This window comes from Colletes gigas, unplaced genomic scaffold (assembly GCF_013123115.1).
Source record: "Colletes gigas isolate AHSC1104 unplaced genomic scaffold, ASM1312311v1 Colletes_gigas_Sc00006, whole genome shotgun sequence".
Classification (NCBI taxonomy): domain Eukaryota; kingdom Metazoa; phylum Arthropoda; class Insecta; order Hymenoptera; family Colletidae; genus Colletes; species Colletes gigas.
This window is the reverse complement of record NW_025106635.1, coordinates 9,832,921-9,854,598: the sequence shown is the minus strand read 5'-3', so window position 1 is coordinate 9,854,598 and position 21,678 is coordinate 9,832,921. Positions and strand designations below refer to the sequence as shown.

Sequence of the window (21,678 nt, the reverse complement as noted above, 5' to 3'; positions counted from 1 at the left end):
CAAAGGTTTCTCAGCGTTTAGTGATTGCACGTTTCTCCGTTCTCGTTCGTTGATACGTCTAATAGGTCAAGGATTATTGACATGCGAATTCCAAAAGCAGCGGCGGGATGCAAAACGCAGTATGGTCGACGAGGTGGCAGTGTTTACATTAGCAAATCGCACGATGCGTCCTTTCGTGCTACTTAACGATTAGCAGTACGCTTCCAGTGACTAATTCTTCAGGGAAGACCCGCAGATGCGGACGAATGGAGCTTCAACGACGCGCCCCGATATGTTCCTGTTTGCCCGAGTGATCGTTCTTTGATTCTTAGCTGCGGAGTCTCTTGGGACTCCGCGCGTTTGCGCATAGAGATTAGAATTCAAATTGCGGCAACCGATTAGTTACGCAACGAAATCAAACGGACACCTGTAATTGCAGTTATCAAACGTGCGATAAAGCTTGGAATTCCTGAGCAGCGTTTGCGGGCTCTGCGCCAAAATCTTGTATAGAGTTGCTGCCAGCGCTAACAATAAATTAGCGGTTTTCATTTTCTTTAGAAATAAATGCATCCCACGTTCTATTTATTATTATCGCTATTAATAGATAGAATTTTTAGTATATACAAACAAGTTGGGACGGAAAGACTGACGTTGATTATAAAATAAACAAAGTATCGAAATACAGAAGTTATATGGAATTTGATTTGTTTTGAAATATTTGAGGGAACTATTTTATAAGAAAGTTACGAAATCCATAAACAATTCTCTATGTTTTGGTTTGTAATTGGGTAATGTTTTACTTACGTTTAAATTACGTTCAGATATCATATACTTAGTATGTGAGACGTAACAAATGTATCATTTTTTCGATCGTTAGAAGCGTATATGTATGTAGCCGGTATTTCCTACGATTCATCGACTTGGCATCACTATGTCGGTCGTCTCATGTTATCTATTGAAAATGAGCACCTCTTACTCCCTAACCGCAAACTGCAATGATATACGGTGGGAACTAGCTGAGCGATACTTGGTAAAAAGTGAAATCATCTTACGTTCACGGGATAGTATAGTAGACGATTGCCAAATAGTCGATGACAATTATACCTGCATTTACTCTTTAAGTACGGTTAGAAAGCGTATAAAATTACAGGAAGCATCGACCGTTTGCTTTTACCCTAAGATTCACGGACATTCGATCTCTTGCAAAAAATAATTACATATGTATAAATGTAATGTCCATAACGAAAAGTCAATGAGTATATAACGTTTAGAATTGTATGAATAAATTTTGTAATATTATACGTTCACAGTCTGTATAACGTATTCGTCCATTATAAACGTGTAATTATCGTATTCGAAGATACAAATATTTAACATTATAGTATATTTATGACGTTTGCCAGACGTCATATCTCTTTGATTGCACACGTATTAAAGATAAGAAATGGTTGTTCGTTTGCACTATAAACTGCAAAAATTAACGGTACTTAATAATGTTATGTTGTTAATAATTTTAGTACAAAATATGATATGCTACCCTTTACTGTTACATGTATGAAATTAGAATGAGATCCTATTTCCCGTAAAATACTTTTTAATAAAAATATATACGGTGCTTGTTTACATACGACGGTATGCAGATACATCTGGGGCGCAAATTCTTAATGGTTCTAACACCGGTCTGCAGTTTGGTACGTCGAGTACAGCTGCACTTACAGTTGTACGACCTTTCCCATTCGAGCACTCGAACGGCTACTACCAACCTAAAACTAGTCGTTCACTAAACCCCATGTGAAAAATAAATGAACAGTGTCGCTGATCACGTACCATCTACGTATGAACCACGTTTTTTTTATCGTGCATCGCAAGAATGTGTACGTATGTGTTGTTCTACGACAGAGATTAAAGTAAAATGAACTGAACATGCCTGGCGGTCGTGCTGATTTGCATTCCATCATTATCTCGGCTTGGTTTTCCTGATACTGACAGTTCGTTCCAACATTATTATCGTAAGCACAAGTGTGCGATGTATGTAAATAGAGACACACAGCCACTGTCAGTCAGTCCATAGTATCAAACTCTGCATACACACATTCACATAGAGTATATGTACGTTCAGTGACGACACTTTAAAAATATTTAAAGAATTTCCTCCGTTTATATTAACTTGTAAATTAATATTAAATATATAAATTATATCGTCTTTCTTATTTTTACCGGTTTGACAGTGATCTCTATCATTATTAGTCTGTTAAAATTAAAATATTGTTTCATAGATTATAGTCGAACGCTGAACATTTTTACAATATTGAAAAATATTTACGTTTATTATGGGAATATTTTAAAACACTATGTTTATTTGACTCATTGGTAGTAAAATTACTAAATGTAAGAAGATCATGTTAGATTTTCGAAAGTAAAAGTGAAGATTTATTATGATTATTATTAAGCGCAGTGGCTCTTAAATGCCTTAGTACGTTACTGTCCAATGGCTGCCTGGACTTTGTATCTGTTTCGTTGGCAGCAGTGCAGAGAGTAGTATTCAGTGCGTCGTGCGAAAAGCAGTCGAGCTTGGCGAGGTCGCCTTTTGCGTTGGCACGGAAATTCGTTCGTGCGTGTTTTTAGTTACGTTTTCAGACTGAAAAAACTCTGTACATCATCATCCTCGTGTCTATTACACTTTAGTGCGATCAAACGAAAGTGATGAAGTGTGACTCTGTGCGCGAACATGCAGGGCGTAGCCAGGCGTTGTGCAAAATCGTCTGAAAACGAGCGACGACTAGGCGGTGCGTGACAGTCCGAGTCTGCCATTGGAAAGGATATCTTGTTGTCTTTTTCGCACCAGTGGCACTTTGCATACTTGGGAGTTCGCTGCATCATCATCATTATCCTTTCTCGCGCTCTCTCTTTCTCCCTACCTCTCTTTCCAACTTTTCATTCCGTAATACTATCCATTCGTACTACTTTGCACGCGCTGTACAGGCAAAACCCGAAGAACGTTCACGCATGGTGCAGTCGCGATCGCAACAAAGTTCCGAATTCAAGTACGAGGTAAGTTATTGACATTCCGTTTCGTTTTCCCTAACTGTACGGTAGCGTTTAGTAGAAAACGGATTTTCCGCGTCCGATTGATTTTATCGAACAGAAGTATATGAATAAGGGAGAGGCATAATATCTATGGGGGTGTGGATTCCATTGGCTGTCGGCATACAGTCGGTGCTTGGTTTCTGTGCTTTTGGCACACCCATTGCTGGGCGACCGCTGGTCAGCGTCTGAGTACGAACCAAGCGGAAGGACGAGTCTCTCTCTTGAGTAAAAGAGGGAGAGTAAAAGCCGGCATACCACAGACTTAGACTTCGCTCCATTTTCCTCCTTATTGAATTATTCCTCTCCCGGGGATTTCACTCGACCGGTCGCCGCGACGATTAATCTCGCGGGAAAGGAAGCACGTTCCGTGTGATTTCGGTTACGATAACGCGGAACAATTCCGTCTAGAAAGCGATCATCTTTAAAACGCGTCATATTTCGGAAGGGATAAGGGGGCGGCGACTTTCATTTTCCTCGAAACAAGACAAAAAAGAGATCGAGGAAAAAAATCGTAAGAAATTGTACAACCGTGCAGTCACGGAGTAGAGAGCAAAATTCTGACGTACTACGCTTTGTTCCGACTGGCATTCGACTTTCTCGTACCTAGCACGAGTTTCACGCTCCTGTCATGGTGCCGCCTTGCGTGGTTGGTCATCGTTCCGCATTTGTACGTACATATAAGATGATCTTTTTTTTTTTTGTAGAATGCAAATGCAACGTATTCGCGATGAAACCAACATACGGACGTTCTCTGAATTTCGCTTTAATGTAAGATCGTTATCGTCTCGACACTGATTATAATTTATGGATGGGATTATCAACTTGGCAATTCCGACGCAACGCTGTTTACTGCGTATAGCTGAGATAATAAGTTACGGAATTTCAGTTATCAAAGTATGTGCCTGATACCTGCGATTGTATTCTCGTGCGATTTTAAATCTCAAGCATGCCCGATCGGCTATTTTACCGTGAATCTTCATAAGCGTTAATAGAAAAGAAAGTTTCTATAGAGACATGTGTGTCGTAAGTAAAATCCAAGCGTAACACGTTTACAAAGTGGTACGTTTGATTTATTACGATCTTATTTAATAATTTATGAACGTGCATAAGATACGAATGTCTCTATCAGTTTCGAATGCTATCGATAACATCCAAAAACATTTCGCTTCGAATCTATCGTTATAAACTGAACATTGTTGTTTGGCAGAATTTTATTCAAGCAACGAATGATGGAGAACATTTTATTCGTCAGTAAATAATAGTTATAGCGGAATAAAAGTTAATTGCTTCTAATAAATAATAAGGGATAAAATTGTGTTGTGTTTTGTTCGTTAGTAAAAAATTTTACCTATTTCTGTTGGATATACAGCACTGTTTACAATTGTTCCAATTTTATCATCATATATTTAAACAATTAAAACAATGCGACTTTGAAGAAGTTTAATTTTAATATTTATAACCACCGTATCAGCTATTACAATTCGGTTTTCTCATTTCGAATTTACCACGATTGAAACGAATTTATAATTAATATTTCTATTTTAACTGTTCGAGGGAAAATTTTAGCATTAAATGCAATTAAAGATACACAAGCTTTAAATGTTAATATCTACACATATTTGTTCACATAATACGCAGTTATTTGTTAAACATTCAGCTACACAGATAAATTATACGTTTTCTTTTACTTGTAAATACTCTCGTGTCATTTTTCATTTACATTGATAACATACACTGACAAATTGTGTTTCTTTATCATTGTCATTGTTTCTTTATCATATTTATTTTAGATTTGTACAATTGATGAAGCTAATTTTCAAATGTAAATTTTTTGCTTAATTATATACTTTTATGCCCCAGGAATACTAAAAACACATGTTCGCCTTTTAAGTTACTAATCTGAGAAATAATAACACAACTGTTGTAAAAGTCAAAGTACGCTATCGTTCGAGTTATTGTGAACAATACTGCAAGCATGCGCGATTAATCTGATTCATTGCCGATACATGCACGGTAAATGTTTCTGTAAACTTGTATTTTACGTCCAATTATTATTACAATCGTTATAATTGTTTATTGATTTTCCAGCTATTGTTTTCTGTATAACGTTGCACCTTACGCGTATGTTTCTTTTCCCCATTAAATTACGATTGTTTCAACGTTTCGATTACACCTTGGTGTTGGCAGGTGAACGATCAACATGAACAGCAGATGACTGTTAGCCGAGCCAATGCTCGCTCGACTTTAATATGAGCGAATTAGTAGCTGTTACACCTAGTGGTGGATCGACAAGCCAGGAAAGCGTGGTACACATTAAACGACATAAATTAGCCAACTGTAATGTTCCTCTCGTGCACGGACGAACGAATTCGCCGATCAACAACCGTAACAGGCTGACCACCCATCAACGAAATCATAGTTTGGATTTTAGGTATGTAACGAATAGTCGTGGTCGCGTTGAATCGCTTCCGGAGGACATTTATAGATGCAGATAGCTGGTAATTTTTCGTGTCTGTTATCTGCTCTATAGTTCGCGGTAATATCTATACAAGGTGATTCTATGAACCGGGACAAAATGTAGTTATTCTCTGAATTAACATTTAGGGATCGGATCACTCTGCAATTCCTTTTTTCAATCCTTCGTTTTTCACAGGAGGACTCGACCTGTCCTCCTTTTATTTTAACCTACTTCTGCACAGTGGTTTATCACAAGTCCCCGATGTTATCTGTAAAATATTAGTTTAAATATTAGATACTATTTTTAGAGATACAAGTAATTGAAATAACGTACCTTATTATGTAGACTTTGAATATTAATTATTGTCATCGAAATATTCATGACGTAAATGGTATAAACAGGGAGTTTATGCGTTCGAAGAACGTGGATTTGAGTACCGTTCACCGAATATTTTTGTTTTAATTGCTTTCATTTACATTGCATTAACGATGTACGTGATACTAAATACTTATACATTATACATACAGCGACGAATAAAAGAAAGTTTAAAAGGTAAATGATTCGAAGAAAAGACCGTAATTTTGAATTATTTAAAAATAACATCGTAGCTGATTTTATTTTTTTTAAAAAGCGCTGGTTCATCTGTAAAAAAAATATTGTACAGTATGATAGAGCGTATTAAATAGCGAAAAATTTCTTTTATAATTTTGTTCCAACCCCACTTGAAATAGAGTTATAGCCCGTTCCAGTTACTAGTCTGGCTTCAAAGATTTATAAATTAAACGGATCAGAGTGAGTTAGGCTAGTTTTTTTTAAAGAGAACACTGCCCTCCTCCCGCCAGGAGGAATCATTTGTTCGCGTTTCAACTTCTATACTAATTGTCATTCCTGGTGAATTTAAACGGTAAACATTTAATAACAAAAACATTTCTCTCTGCCTTTTACTTGCTATGCTTTCACACGTTTGGCAAAAAACATAAACGAACTCCGAGCTTCGATCCGGCTATATTAGAAGTAGAAATTAATCGGGTATGTGTAAATATCTCTGACTTAAAGAAGTGGAGAAAAAGATTTGATGCGATCAACAAATTTATAGCATCTAAATTTAGACTTAAATACATTTAATAATATGAATACCGTGATTTCAATAACATGTATAAACTGGTTTATAAAAGGGTATATATTAAATGGAAATCCTACCCAGATACGCCCTTCTTGCACCGCCTCCCCTCATATCTCATGAACGGGAAGTCTCCGGCAATACGGACCACCATTGTGATTCTTGAAACATAAGCTTTCAAACAAGATACAACACAACCTCTTGTCATTGTCCCATTAATTGAAGTCGGATCTCATTTGGTGTGTTTCAACCCTTAAACGTGACAAAGATATTGTTAGAAATCGTGACTTTTAATTGCAATAGATGTTTATTTGTTGTACTTTACAAGTATTTTTTATTTAATCTTAACAAAAACTGGTATCTTCCATTGCACTTACTATTGTTCCAATCTTGATCTGTTATGTATACTTTATAGCAGCAATACCTAGCATGTTTATGAAGAGTCTACCATGGTGTACCTACAAAGATCAGATATTAATATTATAGTAAATCTCATTCTACTCCATTTTTTTGGAGGATAGATTCAGTTCTTTCCGTTTAGATTTTGCACTAAAAGTGTCACAGTACCTCGTAGTTTCATTTAACAAAAATAGGTATCTTTCATTGCACTTACTATTGTTCCAATCTTGATCTGTTATGTATACTTTATAGCATCAATACCTAGCATGTTTATGAAGAGTCTACCATGGTGTACCTACAAAGATCAGATATTAATATTATAGTAAATCTCATTCTACTCCATTTTTTTGGAGGATAGATTCAGTTCTTTCCTTGTTAGATTTTGCATTGAAACCGTCACAGTACCTCGTGGTTTCATTTAACAAAAATTGGTATCTTCCATTGCACTTACTATTGTTCCAATCTTGATCTGTTATGTATGCGTTTATAGCAGCAATACCTAGCATGTTTATGAAGAGTCTACCATGATGTACCTACAAAGATCAGATATTAATTTTATAGTAAATCTCATTCTACTCCATTTTTTTGGAGGATAGATTCAGTTCTTTCCTTGTTAGATTTTGCATTGAAACCGTCACAGTACCTCGTGGTTTCATTTAATCAAATGATCGCTTGATATTTGTCCAACGACATTGATTGTTTGCAGGTCAATGGGTATTCTATTGCCGCCGGTTCCGCAGGCGGGCGCGACGACGCTGACGCACCACCACAGAAATCGAAGTCTCGATTCCGCGCTACAACGAATCCCGGAGGTGGACGTGACGCCGAGCCCGGAATGCGAGACGACACCAGCCCCGGTGGCTAAGGCCGTGTTACCGGCGTGCAAAGTGCGCAGCCGGGAACGCGAGGATCTCGCCAGTCTGGGATCCGATGACTCGGGTATACTTTGCGGTTCCGATAGCGGTTCCAGCGACGCTACGAACGCAGCGACCAGAGAGTCGAGCGTGGACCACCTCCACAGCCGCGAGAGCCTCGACTCGTCGTTGTCGCAGCCGGGTGATATGGATGGCGTGGACGCGGTGGACGGCGAGGAAAACAGTGCACGCGTCTCGGTATCGGTGCCAGTGTCGCCCGTGGAACTGGTGCATTTAAGTGAACCTCCGTCGAGTAAGGGTGAGAATGGTGATTGCAACGAGCCGGGTAAACGCGAGTACGCGATCAGTGATTCGAGTGAACAGCATGAACTGCGGTCCGGCAGCGCGATCAAAGAGCTCGAGGCGCAGCACGAGTACACGCGCGGTGGTGAACTGCGCACCGATATGGGCGTAACGGTCGACGACGCGCGAGATTTTCAAAATTCGATGGCGGTCCTGCCGGCGAACGATAAACAGAGCGAGTTGGCGGGCGCGGCTATGACTTTGTGTTGCGGGACCGCCGTGCAATCCGAAGCCAGCGAGACGGCTGTAAAAAAACAGACTGGTATCGTTTGTCGGAGGCAAGAAACGGTTCAACCGAAACCGTCCGAGGGATGTTTGCTCAGATTATTCGAGAGCCAGATCTTCGATATGTCGATGGCGATCTCTTATCTGTTCAATTCTAAGGAGCCTGGCGTCCAGAGTTACCTTGGTGAGCATTTGCAGCGATCCATGACCGGTAACTTCAAACAGAGGCGGCTTCGTGCGAGAGCAAACGATGCTCATCATTAGGGTACCTCTAGCTAGGAGCGCTTCGACATACTAAAAAGAAAAAATTAAAAATATTAATAAAAAAAAACACGGTTATAATATATCAATTATATATTAAACTGAGAGATAATACTTTGTATAATTTAATAGATTTGGAGTATCGTTGTTATCTAGTTTGTTTTGTTATTAATGTGGATAGATTATGTAATCTGTAATTTTTGTAAATCGGTAACACGAAATATCTATTTTATAGTAAACAAAATTTTAAGAATGGTATTTTTTAGGGAACAAGATGTTTAGTTTCCCAGATAACGAGGTAGACTTCTATTTACCACAACTGGTTGTAATGTACATACAACTTCACGATGTTACAGAAGTCCTTTATCCATATCTTGTCCATAGGTATGTGTATATTAGCAAACGAAGATAATCGATATCTTTATTTATAAAAGTGTATGTAATGTCCAAAATATATGTATTAGGTGTAGACAGTCAGCAGATTTCTCTTTAAAATGTGCCTGGCTATTAGATGCATATAGTTCTGATGCTCATTTGCCATCCAAAAAGAAGTCTCATGGGACCAAACTAAAAAATCTTATTCTCTCGGATGAACTTAGGTATATAATAAAAACAAATAAAAAATAGAAAAATATGTTGTAAACAGAATAAAACTGTATAAATTTTCTGTATTCGATTTTTTTATATGAAACAGGCCAAAGGGAAATGAGACTAAGAAGCAACGTGTAGCTGGATTTCAAACTCCCGCACCAATATCGTTAACGGCGGTGCAAAGTGTTACATCTCCTAATAAAAAGACACACCAAAGATCTCAGTCCGACGCCACTGGATTATTTCAAACATTACGTCGTAGCCATTCCGGTAAATAGATCGAACAAATTCACACATTGTCTTATTACAAAATTGTATCAATAGTAATAGTACTTGTACAAACATAAATTTCACTATGTTTCTATTACTTATTTCAAGGTACAATAAATAAAGTAAGTCTTGGGGACCTGCGCTCTGGTCGAGCATTTGACAATGGTTGTACCTGTTTTTATTCCTGCCAAGGTGTGGTAAATGATTTACGAGGACAAAAAACCGACTGCTTTTGTAATGTAACTTGATTATCTTTATTCAATATAATTACCCTTTTTTTTTATATTGTTAATAATTCTCATGTACAAACTTGTACAATTAATAACATTTGTATTTCCAGGCACCACGTCTTGCTCCAGAACTCGAATTTATACAAGCATTAATATCAATTGGTAAATTGCTTGGAACTATTCCAACAAAGGAAAGTAAAACTGTTCAATTAATAGCAGAGCTTAATACTCTCAATTTGAATCTCCCTGCAAGGGTATGGCTTCCTTTGCACAGTTCAGTACCACATCATATCGTACGAGTGCCACCGCAATATGCTGCTGTCCTTAATAGTAAAGATAAGGTAAATTATCTAAAATAACAGTGTTATTATCCGCCTTTGTTAATGACATTTTTTATATGACAAAATATTAATGTACTTTATAACATTCAGGCACCATACATAATTTACGTTGAAGTGTTAGAAGTAGAAGATATTTATACATCGCCCGTACCGACAAAAATAGTGGGGTGTTCATTAAGGCACACTAAATCCGAAGAAAATTTAACTGGAGGCGAACAATCTACTGTGATTGATTCATCAAACATATCCGCTTCAGAAACACAACAGGCTATGCCACCAATTAGGCAAACTCCGGTTAAAAATATTTCTCCATATTCTGTGAGAAGTACAGATGTCGCATTTAACTTTCCTGATGATGATCCTAACGACTGTTGGAGTCAAGAAGATGATGAAATCACGCAACAGGTACTTGTTATACGTTTAGTCGATACATTTAAGGATCGAGGAAAAATTAAATACATAATTTTGCTTACTTTTTTTTTACAGTATTTACAACTTCGTAAGCCAAAAGATAGGGATACAATATCTCAGTTAAGTCAAGAATCATCAGATAGTAAAGAACCAACATTTGTACCTGGTGATATCAAGCGTCGATTAAGTGAGATGGCTGCTACACCTAGTGCAACGTTTAATCATGATCCGGAAGATCCGTCGGCCGCAGTCTTGAAAGAACCATGGGAATTAAAACAGCATCGTATAAGGGCTTCCAGCCCGTATGGCCATTTAGCGTCTTGGAAACTACTTGCTGTTATCGTGAAATGTGGCGATGACCTTCGACAGGAGCTACTTGCCTCACAATTACTTTCAATGCTGCAAAAGATCTGGCAAGATGAACAAGTACCTCTTTGGGTGCGGCCATACAAGTACGAGCACACCTTTACTATCACACATATTTACCAACTTGTCTGTAAAACAATTGATTAAATATTAAATTTCATTTTACAGAATTTTATGCTTATCTAATGATAGTGGTTTGATCGAACCAATTTTAAATACCGTATCACTACATCAAGTAAAGAAACAGTGTCAATTGACGCTTGTTCAATACTTCGAAAGAGAATTCGGACCATCTACATCGGAAACATTTAGTATTGCGCAGAAGAATTTTATTCAAAGTTGTGCGGCATATTGCCTTGTTTGTTATCTCATTCAAGTTAAAGATCGTCACAATGGAAATATTTTGCTTCATAGCGATGGTCATTTGATACATATAGATTTTGGATTTATTCTGTCAACTTCACCGAGGAACCTAGGCTTTGAGACTAGCCCGTTTAAATTAACACCAGAATTTGTAGAGGTTATGGGAGGAAGTCAATCTAAACAATTCCAAGAATTCAAAACCTTGATTCTCCAAGGATTAATTGCAGCGCGGAAGCACATGGAAAAAATACTTAATCTCGTAGAGATCATGCTATCAGGTAAGCATTATTTAGGTGAAATTTAGTAGAATATATTGATAATATATAATTCTTGTAAATTAAATAAAATATCGATTGTTGCAGGATCGCAACTTCCGTGTTTCCGTAGTGGCGGGGCAGCGACTGTACAAGGATTAAAAAATAGATTCCATCTTACACTGACAGAGGATCAACTACGCCGGCACGTGGAGGACTTAGTTGAAGCCAGTATTCATTCGTGGTCTACTAAATTATACGATCGGTATCAATATTTCGCAAATGGCACCCTTTAATAATAACAATAATTTTTGTCTGTGTGGCAAAGATAATGATTTTTATCAGAAAGTGAAAAACTTGCGTTTGATAATATGGTACTTCTTCCAGAAACTTTTACACTTTATAGCATTCCGTAAGCACAAATTACCTTTGAACTTAATTATTTGATCGCGCGTTGATAATGCTATTATAGATTTATTCCAAATAGGGTAGGCTGATTTCAATAGATTAATTTTACTCGCTCTTAAATTATTCCTTAGTTTTAAAAAAATAATATGACAGCCGTTTTTGATAAAACTTGTATAAATACCGCATTCGTCAGTAATTAAGGATGGTTTGTGAAAAGTATCGTTTACAAAATTGTATGCCTCACATTGCCCGTGAAAGATAGTGTACGAAACAGGGAATAATTTATGAAATTTTTATTGTTACGTTAAGCAATATTAAATATGTATAATTGGTTTTGTTGTGTACGTTAAAATGACTATGTATGCCTTATTGGCAACTACGAGTTAACTATCGTCGGTGCAGACTATGTGACATTGACTGAATGTTGAACTGCTAGATCGTTATAGCCTATAACAGCGTAATTTGTTAAAGGTGCCTTATTTGTAGAGAATGGCGGAATGATCAAATCTGAACACAGTGAAGTGATTATGTGTGTTGATCTATTAAGAAAAAAAACTGATCTATTACGAAAAGGACAATCTATAGTTTGTACATAAATACATTGCGCGAACTTTTGTCGAATTCCTTTCGTAGTTAATTTTCGGCAATAAATAATCCCACCATGATGATAATGAAGGAATTACACGGCGTTAAGATTCGTATAGGATCTTTCAATGGAAGAAGCGCGTAAACAGGCTCAGATATTAGCAGAAGACGAATACTCAAAATATTTCCTACTTTATAGATTAATACTATTATAAATACATTTAATTGTAACGATATGCTAAGAAGTAACTATATAGTAAGGATCACATTTGAAAGTTTTTACATGTTCTTATTACATACAATACATTAATAGTTGTAATGCGAAATATCTTAGTTGTGTGAAGATAGTTATTTAATAGTATTTCTGCGTTACATATGTTCGATTAAGTAAGTAAATTATAAAGTAAAGAGGTATTGTATATAAAGTGACAAATTTTATCACTTATCAGTTAAGATTAATTGAGAATGAATGTTTGAAGCAAAATCAAAGTCACAGCGAGCCAGCCTATGTATAAAATCTGGGCCGTCTGACTTCCAAGTGTCTTAACTCTCTTTCTTCTGTCATAACCGTCTCATGATAGAAAGGCGGATCAGAGATTCCGGATAATTGATATTGCATAACGCTCAATAAACTTTGCATTTTAATACTGTACATTTGCGTAAAATCGTTGCACTAATTTTTTTTAGTGTTACTATTTCAGCTATTTAGTGCAATTTTTCTATTTACCATAAACAATTGTAAATGTTATAACAAAAATTTCATTGATTTCATATAATAAATTCCACATATTCTGTACAAATTAAAACATTAGTATCTCTGATTTGCCTTGTTCTTTCGCCTCCAATTATGAGCTACTGATAATATCAATTATTAAATAAATATGAAATCCAATCAAATTTTTTTTTTATCGATATACCCAACGTCCTAGTTTAGTTAAAATATTAAGTACAGAATATGTAAAAAAGAAATAGAAAATAACTCAAAGATATTCAAATTTTTATTTAATTGTACATCGATTGCTACACGGCGCTTTTAACTAGCAACATTAAGTAAATAATTAATTCTATAAATACGTATTAGGATATCAGTCATAAGAAATTCGGGAAGTACGGATGTACATATATAATTGATGTATATGACAATGAAAGCATAAGTATCATAAATATCACAATAAGTTATGATTACAGAGATCATACAAATGTCTTATATTCTAGAGAGCTGTTGTAATAAATTAGAAGGTAAAATAGCTTCTAATTTGTCTAAAATATAATAAAATGGATGAGAAAACCAGGCAAGCATCGATCGTGCAACTACGCCCATAGTATCAGGATACTGATGCGTTAAAAGCGCTAAGAGTGCTGTAAAGGAACATAGACCTGCTGTAAATAAAATAAAGAACGGCAACTCCTTCTTTGGGTAGACGCTTACATCATGAAACGAAGGTAATAGTTCACGATCTGCATATTCTGTGCAGGTCGGATACGGATAAAATAAATGTCCTCTTTCCAGGGGATATGGTAACATTCTGAATGTACCTTCCCAAGTACAATGTAGTAAATTGAGAGCACCTTCCATTTGTTTCCAATGTGCAAGATGGAAGAATGCATAAGCAATTGCTTCTGAATCTCCTCTTTTCAGTACATGTTCTGGTGGTAAAATCAAAGGTTTCATTTCTAGTAAATATTTAGGTACATGAGGATTGAATTCAACAGCTCTATGAATAGCTTCAACTGCTATCATTTCTGGAGTAGTCAAGCCTCTTTTACTAGCAATGTCTGTTGAAAACTTATCAGCAACTACTCGCGCTTTCAATAATGCAGCTGTATAACAAATAGTTGCTGATTTCGGTAGGTTTATATCATCGTATTTCGTTAATACTGATTGAACATCCGCGTATGCTTGCATTTCTAATAAAGCTTCAATCAAATTTTCATGAATATTTAACACATTCATAATTGGTGGAACTTCTTTTGTTAGATCCCTAAACATTTTTACAGCTTCTTTTAGTTTTCCTAATTTTCTCGCGCACATAGCTAATCGTCGTTTAATATATATTAATACATTTGTGTCCCTCCTATGTATGGCTTCCGCGATCGATCCTTGATGTTGCGTACTCTGAGATTTTCTGTAATTATTTTCTGCTACCTTTAAAGCCTGTTTCAAAATTTTTTCTGCTTCTACGATAGTGATAGCTTCTTCTTCAGCAAGTAATATATACGCAGGAGCACAATCAGGGTTACGATCAAGAGCACTGTGGGCTGCTTTTATTCGCACTACCGGATTACGTTCCCTCCAAGCTGTTTGCATTATTTCATATTCTGCCTTACCTGCCAGAAGTAGTTAATCAGTATTTAAGTGTTAACAGGTAGTTAATATCACTTGTACAGCATTTACCTGTATCACCTTCGCAGGTGAAAAATGTTTGATGATCTTGAGCAGATAAATTCATATCGTAATATGTTAATGGTTCTTTATTCGTAGCCCAATAAAATCTTTGATATTCAGCCCCTCTAAACAAATTTATTGGATTACGCCACACTTTACATTCCGGAATGTTTTGTTGATTCGAATTTGAACCATTTAAACTTGAATTATTTCCATCTGATCCACTGTCACCTCCACCGATCCACGGGGAAATGTGATTTAAGGACACTTGCTCGATAAATGATGTTCCATATTTTCTAAAGTACCACCATTCAAAAATAAGAATCAATCCAGAAATTAAAGATGATGTTCCGGTAAGAGCGACGTAAAATTTTGGGGTTAAGGTACTCAAAAACATTGCGGAATCCCACATGTTTGTGAATAATAGGGCCATTTATAATACTTAAACACCGAGTATATTTTTTGTGTGTTCTTTATTGTTCCAGATTGCACTAATATTGTTGAATATGGTACTAATTAAACATCATAACACTAAACGATACTGCCAAATCCTTACATCATTGGAAAAGTGTTACTTTTGATATTACGTCTTAACTAATAAAAACAAAACAATCTTTGCGAATACTCTCAACATTTACACATGTTTTCTTTCAAATTTTCAAATAAGGCGCAACCGCTTTCATTCTACTAACAAACGTGGTGGCATTTATTTTGTCTGAAGTTGTCGAAATCAGAATCCTAACACTGCAACGAGACTTTTCGAGATTCGTAGCGCTTGCTGCGTCACTTTTAAGAGATATGTATATTAAACCCGGTACAATTTCTTTTTAGCAGATAAGTAATTAGAGAAAAATATAGAATTCTATACCCTAACAATAGTATAGAATAAACGTTCGAGGCACTGACGACGTACGAAATAGACTTGACATTCTAGAAGATTTCGTCACAGACTAGGTACAGAATAGATCTATCATCCAACACATTTTCGTGTAATATGGTTCGCAGGGTTAATTTGTTTTAAATGCTTTTGTTCTAGCACCTATCATTGATATGATATGGTACTTATATGCAACTATTTAAATTATTTACGAAACTATACAATAATATAAAATAATCTAAGGGCAGAAGTAATAATTTAAACGTTCACTTACGTGGCTGCCTTCCAGGACGTGTCACTTTAACGGAACAGTTTTTCACTAAGTAAACGATTATAGTGAAGCAACGAGAATAAAGGTGAGTAGGGAGGAGAGCTTGTAGACTAGCAGAAAAGCATTTGTATTTTTACTATGAACACTTCCATTGCGTTACATTTATTTGATTTTATTGTAACGCTCACCTCGCGCTGTCCTTGAATCTCGTCGCCCCACTATTAATTGTATCCGAACATCACTATACGTCGATCACGATTGTAATGATATTTAAAATAACTGACGACAGCTAAATCACAGACAAGGTATAAAATAGATGTTACATGCAATGCTTTTTTTGTTACACGGATTGGGGTTTCGTGAGCCCCCTTACTATTTCCGTATCACTTTCAATGTTATCGGTTCACACTGGAATTCGAATTTAGCACTCCTAGTGTTATGTATTAAGAATTTAATTATTTCGCGTGCAATCAAAATTCAATTTCACGAGCGGTATTTTAATTAAAACGATTAATTAAAAATGAATACATTTACATATTATTTGTTACATATTTCCACCGACAGAGTTACTATCGAATCTATCGAATGATCGAAAGTCGATGTTAGGCATTGTGACGTCACAAGAATATAAAGATAATAAATCATTAATTAATTGTTTGTTTGGTATTTTTTTGTATTTATTTTATGTATTTACTTGATTTATTTTCAGTTTTTCGAGATATACGGTTTAATTTTTCTTTCAGAAATATACACCGAGAATTGAGACGTAGAACTACGTGACCATTTCACCCCTCCGCGCTTTAATTTCATTGGTTAACGACATTGGTGGCGTCATTCGTTCTGTAGAAATTGGTGTAGCGAGATGTGTTGAAAATTTTGCGTCTAATGAGGTACGTACTTTTTACTTATTATCATTTAAACGTTTCTAATTGCTACTAGTACTCTCTGTCACTCTCTGTTGGTGATTTCGTATAATATTAACACGTATCTATTATAAATTCAGTCAGAATCGCGAAGAAAGTTGAATCAGTTTCGCGCGTCTTTTTCCATACGTATTTAACATGAATATTCATATTTCTAAACAAAATTAACAACTCATGAAACATATTTCTGTTCAGTTGATACTCAATTAACATATAGATACATTGATTTTGATTGCTGCAATTCAACCGAACGGGACGCTATCGGCATGCAATCGACGCCATGTTTGGAAATCGCGAATCGAAGGAATTTGAAATTGCGCATTGACCAGAAAATTCGGAGGTGATTTTAGCGGCCTCTTCTCATGGATGGCGGTCAGTTGAGAAACTCACTGAATTAGTGTGATAGGCAGCAGACTAGTTGCGTGTAAGTGCATACGAGTTGAAAAGTACGAATTATTCGCGTTTCCTTGACTAGTTAAAGTTGTAAATAATTTGCTAAAATCAGTCTATCCGCGGTTTCTATCCGAGGCATCCCTCGGGTTCGTAATACAAGCTTCGCGAGACATCGGAGCTTCCCCCACCCCGTCGCCTAATTCGCGAGCGTTGCCGAGCACAGCGGACGGCCATCATTCATACTTTGAAAATAAACATAGCAAGACGTGTCAAGACGTATCGGCGTTTCGCGACCGAGGTGCGTATTTCTAACCTGTTTATCCTTCCACTATTACTACTCGCGTATTACTACTTACGATCTCTTGCAATACGGTTTCGATTTAATCATTACTCAATTGTAATAATCGTTTGCGAACTTTAATGCATCGTTATTTCGTTTCTGTTACAGTCTCGTACTGGAATTCGAAATTAAGAAATAATAAGACTTGTTGGAACCTGTCAAGACGTGTCGGCGTTTCGCAACCAACGAGGTACATATGTGTTTCTAACCTTTTAATATTTCTTCATTGTTATCAATTATTGTTTAATTATGATTTAATTTGTATTTCATTTCTGTTGCAGTCTCTGATTGAAATTCGACGCCATGGGAACTTCTATTGGCGCGTAAACGACACCATAACAGATGGCAGACAAGTCGACAAATTTTGGAGGGAGTATTGGTAACGTTTAAACAATTCTAACAAAAATTGACGGGCATATTAATATTTATATATTTTTATTTCTTTATTAAATCATTCTTTGCAAGCATGATTATAATTTTCTACTCGGCCATTTTTAAGATAAAATATCGAAATCGTTAACAAACTCTTTATCCACTTCGATATAATATCGAAGTATACAGAAATAGCGTCGGTAGATATTGACGATAAATTGAAATAATTCATATTTAACTGTATTCTGATCGCGATTGAATATTTTCGAGTGTTATTTATTTAATTGATTGTTTATATTTCTTTATGAATTGTTGTAATTGCGATTTGTATATATATTTCGATACAAGTTTAAGAAAACGTAGTAACTACGGAGTTGAAATATGCTATTCGAGCATAAATAACTAGCGAACTTTAATTCTTGCAAATTTCGGAATATTTATAAAATTTACGGGATATTCTAACGTTCGATAAAGTAAATACAATCATGCTTTCAACTCTAACTATGAAACTTGGTGATATAATATTTATAAGTTGAAATTCTCATTGATTGAGAATATTTTACATGATAAACTATGTATACAGCAGTGCTAAATAAAGCAGTGTTTCCGTTGTTAAAGTCTAGTAAGAAGGAAAAAGAAAATGAATAGGCTAAGCACAGATGTGCTTGTTGTGTTTCTTGTCTCCTGTCCCTTTCTTTTCAGCTCTTTTCTTTCCAGGAAATTTGTTGGCCGCGCGCAATGCGGCCGGTAGATTCAGTGATTGTACGTAGCAACAAGTTTGTTTCTCGGGGCAAAGTGACCCCGAGTACGTTGTCGTTTACGATGTTAGGCAAACGCGAGAATAGAAGCAGTGTTTCTTACGCAGTATTAAATTATTTCCAGAGCATCGTGGCTCTTTCTGTTTTCTGAATCGCGATAATAGAATCACTTGTTCGCCGATTTCAATCTTCGGCCGCGGTAATCTAATTTAATACTTTCCAATGAAATTAATTATTTTTTCAATTTGAAATTTAAACTCCTCGTTACCGGAATTAGAGTCAGTGCATCACTGAAGAGGATTATTTGGCAATGCTCCACGAGCAAACAATGTAAGTATAAATTTATACTTTGGAATTTGTTAATTAAAAATCTCTACAGTTTTAACAATAGATTCTAATTGTTTTCTTACAGTTTTCTTACAGTTTCTGAACATGATCCTGGGAACGAGTAGCAGTACCCGGGGGGTATCTGGCGGTGGACCACGAGCGAACAACGTAAGTATAAATTTATACTTTGAAATTTGTTAATTAAAAATCTCTATAATTTTAACAATAGATTCTAATTGTTTTCTTGCATTTTTGTTACAGTCTCTGGACCTGAATCTTACCAGCAGGACCATGCTGACTGATGGATGACTGATGGATGATTTCGAGGACTTCAAGTCATCACTGGTAAGTCGCATGCTATTTTGTTTCCTCTGGTCCCCAACCATGTTGTAGGATGAAAGATCCGAATCAACACGGGTGACCAGTTGTATACTTGCTATTTTTGACGAGTTAAGTGAATAGTAACATCCACTGTTATATTTTTTAGAGCAGGTTTTAGGGTCTTCTTGCACTCGCGTTTCTTAATGTTACAAATGAATAGTACACATTATGATTATTATAAAATTTTTACAAATATACAATCTTTATAGAATATATGAAATATTTTTCTTAACTTTATATGAGTTGTATGATCGAATAGAAAATGAATTAATATAATGTGAAAACATTATATTTATCATGCGATTTAACGTGCAAGAAGGTATTTCGCGACAGGTCGATTTTTGAGTCAAAGTAACATGCATTTTATACTAGTTTCATCTTTTAAAAAGTTTACTTTGACGACAAAATCGATCAAGGATAATTGAATATTTTGATTGACAATTTAATGAATTCATTTCAATTTTTAAAGTAAATTCTTTTATCATGAAATCTCAAGTAGAGTCTTTCATTTTAAATAATTCAATTTCAATTGTAATAGTTTTATCGAATAGTAGTATTTTTCAATATTATCGTATTTTATTATTGATATATTACATATAACAAGTCGAGTCATTTTAACTAACAATTAGATACGAAATACCGTTTAGCTATTAACCAGTTTTTCTAGTCAGGATTTTCAGACTAATTTTTCCGTGTTCGTTGCCTAAGTTCATGCACATGCCCAGGTGCTATTTGCATGAGCGAAGGCAACGGGGCACGATGAATTTATTTATAACAATTCAACGACATATTGACGACTGACATTGGCTAGTGAATCATGCGCGACGTACTGTCCACATGTGTGTGTGTGGTTAGGTTGTGGAAGTGCGTCGTTTCAGATGTTTTATGATTGCGATTTACATACAGAATTTTATAACATTAGATTTTTATCAATAATAATATCAAATTTCAATTTATCATTTATTTGAATACTGTTGATCTTAATGGATTTGAATCTTAATATTTTTCAATCTTGAATGATACATCCATACAATAGATTTTATTAAAGACTATATTCCATATATTGAAACGTTCTATACAAACGTTTATTTATATAATATAAGAACGCAAAGATCACTAGCCTTTGTCAGTCTCAGAAACTAGTAAGTGCACAATTAGAGTGTGAATGTTTGCAATATTCGGGTGTCGGAGGAACCCCGGGGAGTCCTCTCTAGTTTAGGTCGCGCCCGAATATTATGCGTGAGAACCGTGGAGTGTTTGTTTGTTTGATTGAGTTTTGCAATTTTTTAAATATAGGGTTAGGTAGGTAGGTAACTTTTTCTCTGGTGTGTGTGCGCTTAATCTAAGTAGGTAGGGTCAGGGCAGGACTGTCCACATTAGTAATTCGGGTAGGCGCGTTTTCGCGTGGCAGTTCTGTTCCTGTAGTTACGATTTCGAGGGTAGAAATCTTGCTGATTCAAACGGTGCACTTGTGCTGTTTGTTTCGGCTTTATTTTCGAGTCCTCGAATCGCGCGACTTTTAAAGTCGCTCTCTCGCGCTCGCGGTCGTGATTAGGTCCCTTTCGAAACGTTCGTCCCCCTTGAGATTCACCACGTATGCTCGACCAACAATTCGTATATTGTTGGAAGACTACGTATTGCACAAAATCTCGAGCCCGGTCTTTCGTAAGTTTCAGGCATCGGCAGGACCGCCGAAGAAAGAAAAGGCTCTCAATGAGCTGAAGAGGCCCTGACAAACTGTTTCAAGAGTGGGCTACAACAAATGGCTTTTCATCTTCATCCTCGGATGAAAATGGAAAGTCATTATTGTTACTACTTTGTCACTTAACTCGTCTGTAGTTGTAGTTAGTTTATTTTTCTGGCTGGCTCACGTATGCATGCACCTGATGGTACATGATTGCACCATACATGCCAGCCATCCCTCCCCATAACTCGCGGTTATGATATACATAGAGTTGCGAATATGCAATAATCGCGTTTGCTTGTAGAGTTGCGAATCACTGTTTTTCGCGTTTCCTTTTCAGGGTAGTGTTGCGCCTTGACACGATACGCGATTGGTTTTTTGCAAACTTAGGTACCGAATGT

At 36.2% G+C, this 21,678-nt stretch overlaps 2 protein-coding genes across 3 annotated transcripts; one reads left to right on the top strand and one right to left on the bottom strand.

Moving 5' to 3' along the window:
* The first annotated feature begins 5,277 nt into the window (after window positions 1-5,277).
* Window positions 5,278-12,041, top strand: LOC122395745 (phosphatidylinositol 4-kinase beta). The gene is given in 12 exon segments (XM_043393584.1): window positions 5,278-5,302; window positions 5,305-5,497; window positions 7,750-8,669; window positions 9,013-9,130; window positions 9,211-9,345; window positions 9,441-9,607; window positions 9,716-9,846; window positions 9,948-10,178; window positions 10,269-10,583; window positions 10,665-11,041; window positions 11,124-11,596; window positions 11,681-12,041. Coding segments are annotated over 12 exon segments (3,273 nt in total). The 3' UTR covers window positions 11,869-12,041.
* A 1,615-nt stretch (window positions 12,042-13,656) lies between these two features.
* On the bottom strand, window positions 13,657-15,803 carry LOC122395746 (protein ST7 homolog). 2 transcript variants are annotated; one of them, XM_043393586.1, is made up of 3 exons: window positions 14,961-15,803; window positions 13,995-14,893; window positions 13,787-13,924 (listed from the first exon to the last, which is right to left on the bottom strand). In XM_043393586.1, exons 1-3 carry the CDS (start codon window positions 15,382-15,384, stop codon window positions 13,916-13,918), a joined length of 1,332 nt encoding a protein of 443 aa, XP_043249521.1. In that variant the 5' UTR covers window positions 15,385-15,803; the 3' UTR covers window positions 13,787-13,915. The 2 variants fall into 2 exon arrangements, with proteins under 2 accessions (XP_043249520.1, XP_043249521.1); XM_043393585.1 differs by having other exon boundaries at window positions 13,657-14,893.
* Between the last annotated feature and the right edge of the window lie 5,875 nt (window positions 15,804-21,678).